At 44.2% G+C, this 18551-nt stretch overlaps 2 protein-coding genes across 2 annotated transcripts; one reads left to right on the top strand and one right to left on the bottom strand.

The window, feature by feature from the left end:
* Positions 1–157: 157 nt before the first annotated feature.
* Positions 158–8397, top strand: plekha8 (pleckstrin homology domain containing, family A (phosphoinositide binding specific) member 8). Its single transcript, XM_080501464.1, has 14 exons — positions 158–286; positions 732–848; positions 941–1096; positions 1201–1319; positions 1523–1681; positions 1769–1809; positions 1951–2069; positions 3071–3115; positions 3528–3933; positions 4646–4731; positions 5555–5613; positions 5900–6101; positions 6183–6244; positions 6341–8397. Exons 1-14 carry the CDS (start codon positions 247–249, stop codon positions 6536–6538), a joined length of 1809 nt encoding a protein of 602 aa, XP_080357590.1. The 5' UTR covers positions 158–246; the 3' UTR covers positions 6539–8397.
* A 1256-nt stretch (positions 8398–9653) lies between these two features.
* Positions 9654–18020, bottom strand: colq (collagen-like tail subunit (single strand of homotrimer) of asymmetric acetylcholinesterase). The gene is made up of 17 exons (XM_080501247.1): positions 17835–18020; positions 17167–17276; positions 16833–16934; positions 15579–15623; positions 15426–15452; positions 14469–14540; positions 14280–14342; positions 14152–14178; positions 14036–14080; positions 13913–13948; positions 13740–13820; positions 13445–13541; positions 12910–13040; positions 12219–12338; positions 11988–12129; positions 11774–11876; positions 9654–11699 (listed from the first exon to the last, which is right to left on the bottom strand). Exons 1-17 carry the CDS (start codon positions 17929–17931, stop codon positions 11630–11632), a joined length of 1368 nt encoding a protein of 455 aa, XP_080357373.1. The 5' UTR covers positions 17932–18020; the 3' UTR covers positions 9654–11629.
* Between the last annotated feature and the right edge of the window lie 531 nt (positions 18021–18551).

Genomic DNA, 18551 nt, shown 5'->3' with positions numbered 1-18551 from the left:
CCGCCCATCTCCTAAAATCCCTCTGACGTATGCATGTTGGAGTAACGTAGAAGGCTCGCCTAATGATAGGTCGATGTGCTATTCACGAAATAGTTTCCGCACTTTTATGTGCGGAGTTGAAATAGACAGCCGGTGTCGCTACTCCGCAAGTCACACTCGGGGCCCGATGGAGTTGCTGCAATCAGCTGAGCGTCATATCTCGATATGACAAGCAAGTAATGAACGGGAAAGACACATATTAAAACAATGGAGGGGATGCTGCATAAGTGGACCAATTACATAAGTGGTGAGTTTGCGGTGCAGTAATTGCGTGTTTACTGTTTACGGGCTTCGTCTTAACGCAGCTAGCTAGCATGACAGCGAGTTTGTGATGACGCTGATGCTGGCACGCTAACGTTAGCCTTCAGCTTGTGGAGCGTACTCTTAATTCAAATGATGTATTTATTCCTGAATGTCGTCTTTGCGAATATAGGTTCAGCACATTAGATGTTAACCGCACAAAACAGTGTCACCCGTGAGCGCTTTAGTCAGTTTCCACCATCTGCCATTATAATCTGACTTAACTGATTAGTTGTGGCTAAAATAACGTAAGTAAGCGGCGACTCGTATTCAAGTTTAAGAGTATAAGAGCAAGACAGTGCTGATTTTTTTTTTCTTATCATGGATTTTACGCCGATTAAGCCACAAAACATCACAGTTATCCTGATTTACAATTTCACCGACTTCCCCAGGTTGGCAGCCTCGTTGGTTTGTGCTCGATGGAGGAACTTTGTCTTACTATGACTCTCAAGAAGATGCCTGGAAAGGCTGCAAGGGCAGCATTAAGATTTCAGTTTGTGAAATCCAAGGTCGGTGTAATCTCTGTTTTTCGCCCGCTCTGTACACAGCTTTTCCTCGGTGCTGACACGTGTGCCATCTTCTCTGCCTGTGTGTGTTTTAGTTCATTCCTCTGACTCTACTCGAGTTGACCTGACGATCCCAGGAGAGCAGTATTTTTACCTCAGGGCCATCAATGCAGCAGAGAGGCAGAAGTGGCTGGTGGCGCTGGGGACTGCCAAAGCTTGCCTTACCGACAACCGAACCAAGAGAGAAAAAGGTAACGGGAAGCAGAGAACTTTCAAGTTTTTTGCACATCAAACATCGGTAAAAGCTCCCAAAAGCTTTGTCTTATTACTTTCCGTGGTTGTGTTACGATTACAGAGCTTCAGGAGAACACAGAGGCGTTGAAAACTAAAATGTCAGAACTCAGATTGTACTGTGACCTTCTGCTTCAGCAAGTAAACAAGATCAAGGAGGATGATGAGGGGGAATCGGCTGAGGTAAGGCAAAGTTTTGGACGAGCCACTGAAATACGAGATGCTGTTGTTTGTCTGTGTCTGCACTACAGAGTATCCTATTTGTAATTTGCCGAACTAAATGTTGCTGTGTGGTTCTGCTTACCGGTAGAGCTGCATAACTGCATACTTTCCTACAAAGGTGTTTTAAGTCGTTGACAATACGCATTTGCACGTGACCTTTTCAGACGGGCATAGACACTGGAAACATGGTAAAGTCTACGTGCACTACTTTCCTTAAGACTCTGGAGGAATGTATGCAGATCGCAAATCGTACTTTTAATACAGACATGGCAACTCAGAGTCCACCGGGAACTCCTCCAGTAGCAGCTATTAAACCTCAAAAGGTATTGTCCTCTCAGTGATACTGAATCATCATTAAAACAAGTTTTGTATATTGTCACATTCTTACCGAAAATGTCTTTCCTCAACAGATCAAACCTGTCAATCATTTGAACCAAAACCTTGGCGAAAAGTAGGTTTCTCTTTCCTCCAGTTTTCTGTATTTTCATATTGTCGTACTCTACTTCATTCTACAGTTCTGTGAATTCAGGAATGTCGAACCAAAACTCTCAAGCAGAACTGGATTAACACAATGTCCCGAAATTGATTGCAGGTTTCAAAATCTGTCTGAAACCTCAGGAGAAGCAGTTGCACATGACAACCAGAGCCTCGACTCTGGAGCCGAGGGACCAGATGAACCAGATAAACTTGAGCACCATCGTTTCCCATCAGGTAAGTCGAGATTCCCGGACGACTCGCTTTACGCGCTTCAGGGTTTCCTTCGTTCTCAAAGGACGGAACAAAAGGTTCTGGTTGTTTGTACGCTATGTGGACTGAAGCGAATAGAATATCACCTGCGCGTGAGCAGATGCTTGTATTTCACGGCAGAAGCCACAGCTCCCTCCCCTCCTGTTAGGCCGTCAACCGCTTCGATTGATGCTGGAGCTGGACTGTCAGTTATGGCAGAGTCCTTTCCCAAAATCAATAAATCATTTGTTCATGGACTAAACGGCATGACGGATGTCCTCTTAACCTGAAATCATGAGAAATCCCCCCGATTACTTTATTTATAAATGGATTTGAAATGAAAGATGGCAAGTGCTTGCATGTTGATTTAATAAGCGTAATTAGGAGACACATGGTTAGTTTTCAATTAAATTAGTGGTCATTATTGTCATATGTCTTGCTTACAGAAATACTCGGTGACAATTTGTCCCTCTGGTGATGAGGGTCAAATTTCTGTGGCTCTCGCAATGATCAAAGTTTCCCATCGCTACCCTCGGTACTCGCGGCACAAGTCAGGCTGTCATTACAGGAAATGAACGGTGGAAACACTTGATTTTATTAAGGGGCAACACAAGCCAGAACTCTGTTTTGTCATTCTGTTAATGAAGTCCTTCACGAACTATTCACAAAACGTATAAAAAGGAAAAATATTCGCCAACGGAAATAACACAAACAAATATCCAGATTAACAAAAAAAAGTACAGCTAAAATCAAAGTAAAAACCTTTGTAAAGACTATAAGATAAAGTAAACAGAGGAAGATGTCGGCAATTCTAAGATTTCATGTTACGAAGTGTTGAAAATTCCAGATTGGAAGGTTGAGATTAAATTTAGATTTAAAAACGTTATCCACTTTTTATTGTCAGCCTGACCCAGAACCTTGTTGAAGGTTATTTCAACAGATTGGAGTGTGAAGCCTGACAGTGTTTTTATTATTCTACTTTCAAGGAGCAGCTGAGAGCGAGGAGCCAGACGATCAGGGGGGCCATGAAGGTTCGTACATCATGAGACTCAATCAGCCAATAAAAATCAATGTAGAAACAGGCCATCAATGTATAGACAGGAATAAAAAATGTTGGTTTGTGTCAATGGTGGTGCAGTTGATTGTAGCTGTATCTGATGAATTGTATTGAGTGTTTAGTGTCGATAAGGACCAGGATGACGCCACACTGCGGCGTTACCAGTAAGACTATACTAATCTGAAGGATGAGCATTGGGTGTGTTTCTCTGTAATTCTTGCACAAGCCTAAGCCTATGCATATGACTGTTTTTGTCATTTGTTAACTGATGAAATACTGACTCTTGCTTTTTGTTGTATTAAAAAGCATTAACCCATTCTAAGTTCCTGTTAGCTTTTAATTCTACATTTTGCACACGTCTGCTGTTCATCTGTTGTGTCACGCAGACGTTGCGACAGCAAGCGGCTCGGCTCAGGTGGAGCATTCCGACTCTCCTTCACACACTATCCAAGATACCTCTGACAATGAACACTACGACCAACCACCGGAAGGAGATGAGGAAGAGGAGGAGGAGGAGGAGGGGGAGGAGGAGGAAGAAAAAGCTGAGGATCAAACGCAGACTGAACAAGAGCGGGAGCTCAATGCCGACCAAAATCAAGATGTTGAGAACAACAACGGAGAGGGGAGTGGCGTTTGTGCCCAGCACCAAGAGGAGGTCCACTCAGGCCAGGCAGAGACCGAGAAGAACGACGATGAAGAAGAAGAAGAAGAAGAAGAAGAAGATGCAAAAGGTTCAGCCGAGTCTGAGGACACAGAGCAGGTGGAAACTTTCTTCAGCACAATGAGTCACAGGTATGAAAATGCTACTCAGGAGGGTCACATCCCGTAAACCGTTTTAGATGAACCCGTTAAGACGGCCGTCTGTTAGATTTCAGTATTAAGTCAAACAAAAGTGACATGTAGTATATTTTTCTTTCAGTATTTTTGTCGTTGAGATACTGCACAACTTTTAACATTTGAACTAAACTGTACAGTCCTCTTGTTTGAATATAATGATAAAACAAAGTGTTTACATGGGTGTGTTCTCTCTCGCTCACACGGCACAGAGAGGCCCTCATCTGATATTTGGGTTTGTAAATCTTCTTTTTTGTTAATTCTGTCCCTCAAGACTTATTTTACGTTCTCTCAGCAACTTTTAACCGTGCAGCTGACTCGGTGTGAGACTTATGAGCAGTCATGAGGCATTATGATAGAATCAGTCAGCGTCCCACTAAATCTGTATTCACGATAGAAACACCAGGCCGACGGTAAGAAACGTTTTAAAGCTGCCGTCCTTGTTTTAGCAGCTGTGAAGTAGTCTCAGGTATTTTACAGGCCTAGAGTTGCATGACACCCTGTGTGAATCATTTCTCTGGCTTCGTTTGTACCCTTCCTGTTTGTTTGTTTAGTTTTTTTGTCCCCTTTTTGAATCACTTGCTCAAATAAAAAAAGAAAATGAAATGGGATTTTCTCGTCTAATATATTCTCCTGTTTGAATCTGTTCTACCTTTGTTTTGTTTTTTAGATTTAGTGATATATCACTGGATGACGACAATGGTATCCCTACACAAGAGTTTTTGGACTCATGCTATGCAATAGTGCCTGTATTAGGTAGGCCGGTTACTTTCAGTCTCTCCTTATCTCAATCTGCTTTGCTCCTCCTCTTCTTTTTTTTTTTTCCCATCTTCTGATCATTTCATGTATTGTAACTGACGGAGTAACCCCCCCCTCCCCCCTCCCTTCTGCTTGTTTTCCTGTTATTGATGCTCGCCCCGTCGTTCCTCCTGTCTGATATTAATCATGTTGGGCTTCTGTCTGGGATTCTAATTCATCTTTTTACTTTATCGCCATCGTTGGGTTTTTTTTTTTTTTTTTTCCTTCTGCACTTGTTTGTCCGTCATTGACTTCAATTGTCACTTTGCAGCCGCTTTCTCAGGCAGATTAGCTCGTGCACGTTCCTCTGGCTGTGCTGGGGATTGGTTTCTCTGTCCAACGCAAATGTACACGCACATGAAAGATTTTCATTCACTGCCAGAGTAATATACCTGACGTTTGTGTCAATATTTAGTTTTTATAGCTCCCACTGCTCTATTTTAGATAATACTACGATCAAACATAGATTGTAAACTGTCATTTAGAGGTCAAATGAGTTGATATAACTAATGAAACATCTGTTGTATATTTTATTAAAAAAAACTCATCGGCTAAAACTCATTTAAATTCGACACATCCAGACGTTATTGGCTTTTTCTGCAACACTTATTTTAAACGGACAGTCGTCTTTGGTTCACCTTTACATCTCCAGTGAGTTTGAGAGGATTCGTCACTGACTGCTAAAAGCTTTCACTTTCTCCGAAAAGCTCTGCACTGAATTAACATTTTCTTTCCCCCTTTAGCGACAAAAAAGAATTTATAGTAGATTCTCTCTTCTCAGACAAACTTGGCTCCACAGTGTTTGCACCAGTTAAAATGGATTTTGTTGGAAATATCAAGGTGAGTGTTCATGTCTCTTCTAAATACTCTTCAACCAAGTGAATGGCTGTAAAGGGAGATCCAATGATGATGTGATGAAGTTAAATCAATAGAAGTGGGGTCTCCCATACGGACTTTTCTTTTGTGCCCCCTCCTGGTGTGTCTTTGAAGTTGTCTTTTTAACAGTTCTGTTGATTTTTCTCCCACAGATAGGAATGATTTTTGTTTCGATGCATAATTTATCACACGATTGTAATTTTGGAAATAACTCAAGACGGCACATGAAATATCCACGGTCGTCCTGTAGAAAATCCACCAGAAGCTGATGTCCGACCCGGAGAGCTTCCCCACGCTTCAGTCCATCGTCCTCCACGAGTTCCACGCGGACGTCGCTCGGGTTCGCAACTCCGCAACCGAGGCTCTGCTGTGGCTCCGGCGAGGCCTCAAGTTCCTCAAGGAGTTCCTGTCGGAGGTCAACGCTGGCGAACACAACATCCAGGGAGCACTCAGTGAGTCTGAATGTTTGCAAGCCAGCTCACGTTGAACTTGGTGAATGTGGAGCTCAAGCGTCCTCCTGCTCCTTCACTCAGATAACGCCTACGGAAAGACTCTCCGCCAGTACCACGGATGGGTTGTGCGAGGTGTTTTTGCTGTAGGTATTTTTGTATTTTTTTTTGCACTCTCTTCCTTACTTCTGATCTGTGACGCCTCCTTCATTATTTCCCCCCCCCCCCCCTCCCCCATCCAGTTGGCTCTCAGAGCGGCTCCGTCCTATCAAAGTTTCACCGCTGCCTTAGTGACGCGAGAGGGCGACGAGCTGCAGAGCAGCTTCACCAGCGGGATGCACAAGGACCTGGGAGTGTACCTGCCCGCCATGGAGCGACAGCTGGCCATCCTGGACGCATTATATGAAGAATACAACCTGGAGTCCGATGAAGTGGTGTGACTCCTGGAGCCAGAGAGGGAGGGGGGGGTGGTGGTGCCTGTCCGAACCGGTGGAGCGGAAGCCGACAGCTCGACGGGACGATACTGGATGCATCGACCGCATCTCGCTGCAAATAATTTGAGGTGGATTTTTTTATTTTTTAAACTGTCAAACAGTTGAACATCCAGACCCGAGGAAGCGAATGAAGTCTGCCGAGAGCTCGCAGTAACAAGACGCTAATGGTTTGAGCAAAGAGGAGTGAGAATCTCAAATCCTTTCATGCAGAATGATTCATAGTGTCACCAGTTTCTGGTTCACAATTTGTTATTATATTGTGGCTTTCTATGTACGCGACGTATTTTCAGCTACATAACCACAAGGGATCCCAAAGCCAGTAACTTCCCTCATTTTGGGTTTTGACAGGACAGAACCAGCACAAAGCACTCTTGACAAAATGATGTTCTGAAGCGCCCAGCATATGCCACAAGTGTGATCAGAATTGCACAACCGGCTCACTTTTACATGTAAAACGTGGAGAAGGAACAATAAGTATGACTTTATATTCTCCTCCCCCCTGAAAATGTATTTTAAATCCTGCAGTATGACAATGTCTTGTTGTGTTTGAACACGTTTTCATCACACGTTACTGCTCCAGTGTCTTTTCCTATGGGACCAAAAAGGAATTGTGAATGGCTTTAGCCTCTGCTGCCTCCAGTAACGGAACACAACAACGAAATGATCCAGCCCAGCCGCCGAAGCACTGACGAACCGCTCTCCATGTGGACGTCCTCTGCACAAATCTATGCATAGTATGCATTTCCACAGTGTCTATTTATTAAGTCTTAAGTTATAAAGTTGACAGTAATGACTTGAGGATCTGTCGTGTGACTGTGGATCTTTGAGCATGTTTGTAGACTGCATGTTGTACGTGTTTAGTGACATAGGTGCCAGTGCAAACTGAATATAGGCCAAGGGCTTTAATTTATCCAAGTTACTGTTATTTAGAATACATTTGTACTGAGAAGGAGCAGCCTCCCTCAGCTCTGGCCTGCTAACACATCTCAATACACTTTCTCTTATTTCCCCCCATCCGATCCGTGTCTATGTTACACAGATGTTCTTAATCTATTATGATGTCAATTCAGCAATGAAAGTGAGCTACAATACTCCACTTTAAGGCCAGGTCAAAGGTTTGGCCATTGATTCTCTGAGCCATCGAACCAAATGATAACATCCACACAGGGCTTTCTTTCTTTTTCTTTCTCTCTTTTTCTTTTTTTTTTAATAGATCTTGCCACATAGTATTTTTTAAGCGTTAAACTTTTTTTTTCTCAACCCATACAGTGAAAATGTTTAGTAAATGAGTAGTTGTCAGTAGATGTACATCAGGCTGATTTCCTGTTGTAGTTAAGTGTCAGTGTTGAAAACATGTTATTGAAATAGTATTACTGAGTGAAATGTTTTTTTTTTTCTATGATTGTATATAAGATGCTATTTGATTTTTTACATAATCAATACAATTAAGTCCTCTTGTGTTTACTTTGCATTGCAAGCACGTCTCCTCCTGAACTGAAATACTATTGAGAACTTGATATTTATCAAGTTCAAGCTTGAACTTGAGGCAAACCAGTGTAAGAGTTGCTGCACCAGCAGCGTCCTGCATGAAATCACCTGATTATCAAAACAGATGATTAAAATGAGGTCAGAGTACTGATCCACAATAAGTTCAAACCATTTCCATGTTCAGTTCAACTCAATTTGTAATGTTTAAACAAAACGGTGTGATTTTTAAAACAGAAAAAAATTCCAAATGATTCACGGGGATGTGCATTTTTATAGATTTAACCCAGTAGTCAATTTGATCCTATGTTATTGTACTTCCATATTAGTTTATCTGATTATTAAAGTGAGAATATCTGTTTGTATTTGACTCTTCTGAGCTACCTGAAGGAATGCATCCATGTGATTGGTTAGGATGGAGTAAGTCCCGCCCCCTCCCCCAGAGCCTGCACGGACCTTGCCTCTGCATGCGTCACACCTTGAGCTCTCTCTTGATAAACAAGCAACAGGTTGTAAACGGTGCACAGGCGTTATGGTTTGTGTGAACAACGTTGGCACGGAGCTTTAATAACACCTGGTGTCTGCATTAAAAAGGCTGTTCTGCATGTGCAGCAGCAGCAGCAGCAGCAGCAGCAGCGTGGCCCCTGCCAGCACCACAGCACGCTGCATGCCAGTAATTCCAGCCTATAGGTCAAGGATTTTCACTTGGCTAAGACCAACTGTTGGGTCCCGGCCTGCTTCCTGTGCCCCGGTGGCTTCCTTTGCATCACCCCTTGTTCCAAAGCTGAAATGCTACACCGGCCGACGTGCACCGAAATAACCCCTTTTGTTGGAAAAAGTTTTTGATTTGAGCTTTAGAATAGAAGAAAACTATGTGGTGTTTGAAAGTTGGTATGTTAATTATACAAAGCGTAGGTTGTCCCTGAGAGAAGTGCTAAGAAACGATAACGTGTGAACTCTACACGTTCTGTGGATGAAGAAGAGCTCGACGGTCCCAAGTTTTACGAATTCCAAACTTTACTTCACCCCCGTTCATTTCAGCAAACATTAAGTGCCATACAGAGACATTTGTGCAACAAATCTGATTGGCCTAGTCAGGGGAATGCACATGATGGGAGGAATACGCTAAGGTAGGCTTTTACTTGGGCATCTTGGCAGACAAATTGTTCTGATGTGATTTAGGAAAAGGGATACGGCATACTAACAGAGTTACATGGCCACATCCAGCCTTGGACATTGTGGTCGCAACACTGGCCGGTTGCCCGTCTCCAATCTGCATCTCAGAGGAAACAGAATGAAATGCTTCAAAAACCAGTGCGAGGTCTGAGGAAAACTCGAGCGTCTGGTCTGTTTACTATTTAGTCTAATGCAGCACTTTGTCAGAAACTGCTGACAGTATCTTTCAACCCCTGATAGACATCAAGTCTTTTTATTCACGTGTTTTTTTACAGGTAGCGCTGTGAGAGAACATCAATAAGCATTTCCATCACTGTCTTTGCTCGCCCCCCTCCCCCCACAGGCAAACACGTCGTAAAACAAGCGCAAACGATTCATATTCCAGACTTTATTTTGCCATTCTTTTTTTTAAATTGTTCACAGCTACTGTAAAAATCATGATAAAGAAAAATGAAACCGTTTTTGTACTATCCCAGTCACAGTGCATACCATACTTCACAAAGCCTTACAGTACATTACCACATGCACGTTTCAGCATCGCTGTGCGTGCACAGTACGGGATGGAGCGCGACAACACGGCGGCACAGATCACAGACACGACATTCAACGTATTGCTGCTCCGTGCGTGGCACAGTCCAACACTGATGTTGTTCGCCATGCGTACGGGACTCTGCAGCAGTGGGCAGAGCAACACAGACACTTCTTAAGACACCGGCTACGCTGATGAATGCAAGGACGGTTTTACAAAACGACGTCTGACAAAGTCACACCCGTTGGGAGATTTACACAAGCATGCGGACACAAGATATATTAACAGTCTTTCTCTTTTGATTGCTTCGAGGAATCACCTACAGATACTTACCTGACTACATAAAGTGTGGCTGAGAAAAGGTCTCCCTTGGCACGGCGACTTTTACAGTAGCTTATGGAAAGTGTCAGCTTATGTCGGCACAGTCATTGTTCAGCTTTGGCGGACTACATCTACGCTCTTTAAGTTTACTGTTGAGTGTCTCTGTTGCCGTATATAGTGCAAGACAGAAAGACTGGATAAAGAGGTATTAGAGTAAATACAGTAATGACCATAGAACAGCCTGGAATTTCCATTCCCCTCCACGTCTAGCAGCTACAGACCACTCCAGCCTTTCCTGTGCTGTGAGGATATTAAGAACGTAACAGTTTCAAGCCTTCACATATAGTGTATTTCATTTCTCACTGAAGCACAGGGAAGGAACTTGATTCTTCGAGGATGCCCCACTGTCCATGCTTTTCAAAGCTTTTTTTTGTGTGTGTGTGTGTGTGTGTGTGTGTTACCTGTGTGCCTCAGTGTTAAGTCACTGTCGCCTAACCTACAGAGAGATTGTTAAAGGATACATGTGAAAGGTGCTGTGTAGAGCTACATAACCTGTTGGTTCCTGAGACGTTTATTTTTATTTTTCTTGGATTTATCTGGACTGAATGTCCCTGCAAAGTACAGTACCAGCACTACAAAAAGAAAGCAGCTAAAAAAAATCAACTACTGATGTTTTACAACAAGAGACTTCAAGTTTGGCTTCAAGGTTTAACAGTCTTACTCAGAGATCAGGTGTGCATCACTCCCTATATGTAGTGTAAATGTGTAATGCACCGTGACCACCTCTGGAGCCTCCCTGCCTGTACATGTTGAGCTCACTGTGGACTCGGTTTCCTCTTAGCAGTAGAACTTCTCCGCGTCAACGGAGTAAGAACAGTTGTTGTGACATTAATAAGTAGATTGATAGGTTACATGCGTGGATAGTGACAGCCGCTGTCGTGGTCTTAGTAAAACCCAGCCTCATGCAAACGCTGTCATTCACCCTCCAGTCCAGTACCTGGGGGCCACGGCTCCGGATGTCCTCCTGCCTCTCTTTCTCAACGGTAACAGGGTCGGGATTAATTTACCCTCGGTGCCAGCGGCTGCTCCTCCGGAAATTCTCACACTGGCACCTGATCGAGTCTCTGCATGGTTTGTCACACAGCTGCTGCATTCAGAGGCTGGTTCCGGTCCAGTCGGCGGCCCAGTGGAAATCCACTCGTTAAGACGGAGTGCAGTTGTTCTGTGCATTTTCTACGCTTGGATTTTCCCCCATTCACCGCCTGACTCTGTAACTCCAGGGAGCTGTGTGGCATCTCAGCGGCAATACCCGAGTTCTACATATGTGTATATATAAATATATATGTGTGTGTGTGTAAGTTTTCTTCATTTTTTTCTGCCTCTTCCTTTCAGAGTCTCTTGCTTGGATCATTTTTGTTCTCTCTCTTTTTTTTTTTTTTTGCATGAAATTATTCCTGTTATGTGTCAAGCAACCAAGACGCAGCGGATCCTGCTGCACCGTCCAGACTCCCCCTCAAGTCTTCTCCTCAAGTGAAGTACTTGCAATTTGTAGAGTCGATAACGCAGTACGGCGTGCACTTGAGGCGACCGTATGACCTGCGAAGAGAAACTCCCTTAATCGTCGCTCCATCTTTCGTCTCCACATGTGATCGATATTTCACACTTCTTACCCCGGAAGGTACGAATTGCACGTCTGATATCCAAAGTCCTTGCCGTCACACTCCTCGGCCCCCTCGTAGCGGTATCCATCTCCGCAGTAGGCATGTTTACACTCTGGGGGAACATGAGCCCACAGTGGTGTGAGAGTCATGTTCTATGTGCACAGCAAAGTACAACTTATGGATCTATTTAAAAAAAAACATCCAACACAGACACGTGACTTACTGACGCAGCCGTCTGTGACGACTCTGTTTCTGTCGTCGCACTCTTCCCCCGTGGTGATCTGCACAATCCCATCGCCACAGTAGCCCTCGTCATCTGGCGCATTTTCCATGGACTGGAAGGGAGTCATCTGGAATGGGAATGTCTGAAACAAAGTTTTGAAAGACGTAAGCAAAACGGTGAATGATTTTTTGGTTTGTTTTTTTTTAAAGCAAAGGTTTTTGCAGGTGATACCTGGATTGGCAGCCAGCCGTCGATGTCTTTGAAGTAGAGAGACCTCTGGTCTTTTCGGAATGCGAGAGCATTATCTGTGTGAAGACGCTCCAGCTCCTCCTCATTGCTCACCACAAAGATCTGAATGGAAGGGAGAAATATGAGGAACGGAACATCAATATTTGATATCACAGCAAGAAGAATCTTTTCTCAAAACTTTAAATGCAATGAAACAAAGGTTCCTGAACTAGTACTACTGATATTTAGAATTTGCACTGTTAGGAGAAATTTAGAGAACAATAAGGAGAAGTTATATAACAATAAATGCCAATATATGACATTTCTGACCAAAATATAACATTTGTGCACGATTCATAACTTGCAAATGTTTCAAAATGAGTTACAAATCTCTAAAGGGTCTAACATTATGTTTTCACAGCCAATTTGTAAAAAACTAAATTTATTTGATTAACATTAGTAAAATAAACAACAATGATATTAACAACAACAACAACAATAATATTGATAATAATCATAATAGATGTAAATCTGGATGATGTTTAAATTTCACATAGTAGTAATTTTTTTATGGATTTTAAAAGAAACACTTTTCAGTAACATGCTGTAGGCTTCCGGCTCATACTCCCACACTGAAAATCACTGCTGTCACGTATTCTGTAATGTGACTGCCGCCGTGCTGAGAATCCCTCACCGCTGGTACTTTGGGGTAGTTTCCTGTAGACTGATAGTCATCAAACTGAGAACCACCAAAAGAGCCGCAGTTACACTTTCCAGGAAGTCCTGGAGCACCACGAGCGCCTTTTGTTCCAACCATGTAGAGCCCTAAACATGCACACAGAGGAAAAATGACCATTCTTATTGAAAGATTCAGTATGCATAAGTTACAGAATGTTGTTAGGGTAAAATCGGCTTCAGTCACACAGAAACGTGATCAGAACAACAGTTAACCCTTTAAAGATGTGGTGACGTAATATTTGTTGGTAAGCAGGCCGTCTGGGAGTCCATTTTTATCCACATTATGTCATGAGGAGAGCTTCCTGTTTCAGCCCGGGAGGTTAAATTACTCCGGGGCTAAATAAGACGACTGGACTTACACTGCTTTAAAATGTGCTTTCTTTTGCTGACTTGGGTGTTTGTCTTCCTGCTCACTGGCTGCAAAGCTTCTCACACACTATGTTCACATGCATTATTTAACTACAAATGTGATTTGAGTTCAGGGGTTTGACCTGTGGCAGGTGATCCCGGTGGTCCAGGGTGTCCTGGGGATCCCTGTGGTCCTGCTGGGCCCATTGGACCGATGAGTCCCGGATCCCCTTTTACTCCCTGAAATGCAATCCAAATAGTATCTGATTAAAACAATTTCACTTAATATAGGCAGGAAACTTTCTTTGAGTTTCACTACTTTATGCATGAAACCTCTTCATATACTTTGCAAGCATCGCCATTTAAAACATGCTTTATTGTTCTTTTTTTTTTCTGTTGTCAAACTATGTATAACTCTCCAATACTACAGCTCCTCACCTGCTTGCCTCTCTTCCCCGGTCGGCCGGTGGGTCCCCTGTTTCCTGAGGTTCCAGGTTCTCCTTTTGGACCCATTTCACCCTGCGGGACAAAACAAATCATTTCAGTCATCAAAAACATTGCATTAACTTGTGGAATACTATTCAGAGACAACACAGAAAGCACAAACTCACTTTTTGTCCAAGCATTCCTGGGAATCCCATTGCACCCTGCAGGTAAAAAAAAACCCAAAATAAAAATACTAAGCACGAATTTCATATCGTGTTTGTGCAACACTCCAGATTCCATCTGCCCACCTTGTCTCCTTTCCCTCCATTCTCTCCACGGTCACCCCGAGAACCCTGGAGAATCACAAATCTTTAGTCTCAAAAAAAGGTAATTGTCATTAAAAGTGATCAGAACAGTTCCATACCTTCTCCCCTTTGTATCCGGGTAAACCCTGCAGTCAAATATTTGAAAAATTAAACAAAGGTGAAACCAAACTAATTCAAAAACTGACATAATTCAGTGCGTGAGTGAAGCTTGGAGCTCAGATCATACCCTCGGTCCAATTGGTCCTCTGGCTCCAGGCAAACCCATCAAGCCTGGGTCACCTTTTTCACCCTGAAGCAGAGAAGAACGGTAACGTTAAGTTTAATGAGACTGACTATTTGTTTTGAACATATCTCAAAGAGAATTTGAACTCGGAAGGTTTTAAACGATCTACATGATGAGATCTGACTTACTCACTTTGGCCCCACTTGGTCCAGGCCATCCAGCTGGTCCGGGCTTCCCGGGCAGTCCGGGAGGCCCGGTCCGACCCTGAGGGGAGACGTCAGTTTGAACAGGCACCGACATCCAGAAATACCTTACAAAAGACTAATAAAACGACTGCTGCAACAGCTGAAGGAGCAGGGAGCTCTTTATAAGATCAAGGTCCCTCGTGCCTGCTTGCTTTGCACATAACAAAAGAGAAAACTAAGTACGGTATTTGCTGCATTAGCTGACAGCCGGCTCACTACAGTATATATATATATATATATATATCACACACTGCCGCACATGTAGGGGAAAAATGGCCTTAACGAGCCCTGTCACTTTGCTCTATTTAATTAAATGATGGTCTGTATATAGAACAGGAGTCTGTGCTTGTGGGAAATAAAATGATTAATGACCTGGCTGAAGCACTAAGCTAAATTGCACTGCAGTGCTGCAAAGCTGCTCAGTCAGGCCGCCGGCCGGCGAAGCTCTCCCTCCGGGACGCTTCCTCAGCTCCATCGCAGCGACCGATCACTCGCAAGGTCTCCTCTATTCTACCTGCGCTTATCAAAACCTGAGTCATCAGTAGGCAGCGCACATCGTGGAGAGTGAGGGTCAGTGACAGGGACGTCTGATGCTGGTATGGGGATGAGAGGGAAATGTGCCTACTTCATATGAGAAGTGAGACCAATAGCATGTTAAGTCCTTGGTCCAGAACAAAAAAAAAAAAAAAAAAAAACAGCCCCTCTCAGCAGCCCTGTGCCTCTTTGCTTCCTGTCATTGCTTCTGCTCTGTCTCCTGTCAAGGTTGTGCTTGTTCACAATTTCTTGATGGCAATGCTGCCGACTCGCCCCGGCAGCACTCTGACTTACAGCCAGCGGGCGGGCGGAGCCACTGTATCTCGTTTTTGAGTAAATCCAGTTAGGAGTGATTAATGGGGACTCTCACCTTTTGCCCAGGTCGTCCGATTTCTCCCTGGCAACAGATGCGGAGGAGGAAGGAGTCAATTAATTACACTTGTTGTTTGTGGGTTTTTTTCATTCGGTCAATTGAATTTGAGCTTTTAAATAAAAACACAAAAAAAACCTTCAATCAACTTACCTTTTCTCCTTTAGGCCCTCCTATCCCAGGTAATCCAGGTGGGCCCTAATAAAGAGAAATACAAACATCTACAATATGCTCATAAATCCCATAGATAATCATCTCAATTATCTGCTCATAACCTCCCAACACAAAGTCATTTTCCTGCTGAAGCCAGCCGCTGAAGTTTCAATTAACTAAACGCTATTGATTGAGAAAGCCTCTGGTGGGCCTCTGAACTGAAGGCTGCTTCGGTCGAACTGTTTGTAAGTCAGTGGATGTGGATTCTGCTGATAAAACATTAGTCCGACACAAACAAATTGTCTTTGTGTCTTCCATCAGCAGAGAATACAAACACGTGGGCACAAGCATGCGTCGGTAATCCCTGGAATTTACGCGACACAGTACGCCTTTCCAAGCGGACCGCCGCTCTTCGAACCGTTTCTGAGAATGATGTGTGGCACACTGGCAGGCAGTGGAAAAAGGCTATTTGCGTCCCGGCTAAATGTAGAGCGATAATGGACTGTGGGGTTGCATGGGAAAGAGAACTCCCCGTCTCCTGCCCTGCAGGAACTGTCAGGTTGGAACGGAGACGTCGCCGGAGCACTAATTCTCAACACCTTGAAGCCGGAGACGGTAAACATGAAAGCAGTGGAATCTGAAGGGCCGAGCGGTGAGAGACGGGTCGGAATGGTATCGGCACAACGTCCATCATTTGTAGCATATGATAATGGTATTTGAGATAATCGTCATGTTTTTGTTGTTTTGTGTTTTAGGCCAAACGGTTTGAGATACAGTTGAGGGACTGTTTTGTTTTAAAATTTTAAAAAGAAAAGTTACAACAACCACACTGTGGCCAAACAGACCCAAAGTGATGAAGACTACCGAGTGGAGTCACGTGAGATCACAGATAAGGACTAAAGCCCCGTTATGCACTGCACAGTATGAGCCGGTACGGGACATTATGGCACGGGACGGGTGTTCGTGTGTTTCCACTGCCAAACCCAGCTGTTCACCATTTTTCATCACCCTTCCGTTAACCAGCACTACAGGACGGAAGGAGCAAAACGCAGCCATCGGCTGATTGGTCAGTGATTTATGTCACGCTCAACAAGCTCGCAATATTGAAATATCTCATCGGCCGTATCGCCGTCGCAACTTCAGCATCGATCCCCACAACAGCCGGGTGTGGGTATACGCTTTGCTTTATCGTTCCACTCTGTGCAGTGGAACCGAGGCGACTGTGTGGAGATTTAGACGAGGTTTGGTTCTCACCTGAGGACCCGGGGGACCAGCTGGCCCCAGAGGGCCCCGCACACATGAAGGACCCTTGTCCTGATTGGCAGATTCACCCCCATCGTCTGTAATACCTTCACTCTGGAAATAAACACATGCATTAGGACTTAATAGTTTCCGATCAAAAACATAGTTCCATGGATGAGTATACATCTTAAGATTGTCGTCAAATGCTCCATGGTCTGATCACAGTCTCCACCAACAGGTTTTGGGGGTCAAAGGTTTGTGTGAATCAGAGGTCCTTTGGACAAAACCCAAGGACGCATCAACAGTCAGATATTCCACAATAGAAAGTCACATGACTTGAACTCACATGAGCGTGGCGGCGCCAAAGTGAAGGCGGCGGAGGAAACAGCGGGGGCGGAGGTGGACTCAGTAAACAGCATGGGTTGAATCTCTTGTGCTGCTCCTGGGACCTGGGAGCTGAGCAAGGCATGCGTGCAGTCACAAAATACACCGGGAGTCAAAGTTGGAGAAAGACAGACGCGAGAGGTCATGTGTTGTTTGAACTTTTGCACCGGCTGAATAGGGAACCCTGACCTCATTGTCAACAATGCTGGAGCGGTGTGGGCAAACAAACTCCCAACGCATCCATGAAAACCGGGACGAAACGACGACATTGCAAGACGGCGGGAGCGACACGGGCAACAGGGAAAAACAGGTGCAAAATATCAAACCGTGACACCCGTCCAGCAGGATTCCTCGAGCTGGACACATCATGAAGTGCCTGTGCCTCTGACTGAAGCACCGGAGCTGGTCTCTGCTATTTATAGAGGCATTTCCAGTCTACCTCATGGGCAACAAGAAAATATAAACATGCACACCGTATATTAAGAGGAGCTTCATCCCAAAGCTTGATATTCAGAAGCCATGCCCCCCCCCCCCACAGTCCAGCCCGCTCAACACCTGTCTCTGCATAGTACTGTATGTACAGTACCCTGCAGGCACATGCAAGCTCAGAATGACCATCAACACACTCACCTGCTGGGAATGGAAGAAAGCTGTCCAGAAAGGAGGACTGAGCCAGGCCGTAGCAGAACCACAGTGGCAGATACAGTCCAAGTGTTAGAAGACTCATGGTGCTTCCCCCGATAGTTGGCCGACTTTAAATCCGAGCCACAGCAGCCCCTCGACACGCTGCCCGTTGCTCTCCCTCTCTGCTCGCCGTCTTTCCCCTCTGCTCCCCCTCCCTCCGCTCCGTCTCCTTTACGCCCTCACAAGAGGGTACGCTGACCAATACCCATTAAATCTTTCCTCCGCATCAGTGTGCGCTAAAATTACAGGAGACAGCCCGCCAGCTGCCTCTGGTGCCAATATTAGATCTCCACTACTGTAGGGGGGGAGCCTTTTGTTGTTTTCACTCCTCCGGGGAAAACGATCAGAGACAAACTCACAAAGCAATTCTCTGCAGGACACGCACGGAGGTTTTTAAGAGCATCCTTTGGTGATTTTAGGTTTATCAGATTGTTTTGATCCATGATCTTTGTACTACTTAGAAACTAACCCATGAGAAAGAAATACTTTATCTTTTAATATACTTTATTTCAAATAGAGAAATTGTATTATTTCCAGTGAAACTAAATATCCCAAGCCTTTTTTTGGTCATATTTCTAATATGTTAAGAGACAGTCATTTTGGCTTGTAAGTCTTGAAAGTTTTCAAATTCACGAGATGAAATGATTTTGTTCTGAAAGGAAT

Source organism: Blennius ocellaris (genome assembly GCF_963422515.1).
Source record: "Blennius ocellaris genome assembly, chromosome: 8".
Taxonomy (NCBI): Eukaryota; Metazoa; Chordata; class Actinopteri; order Blenniiformes; family Blenniidae; genus Blennius; species Blennius ocellaris.
Note: the sequence above shows the minus strand (reverse complement) of the source record. Positions and strands in the feature narration are given on the sequence as shown.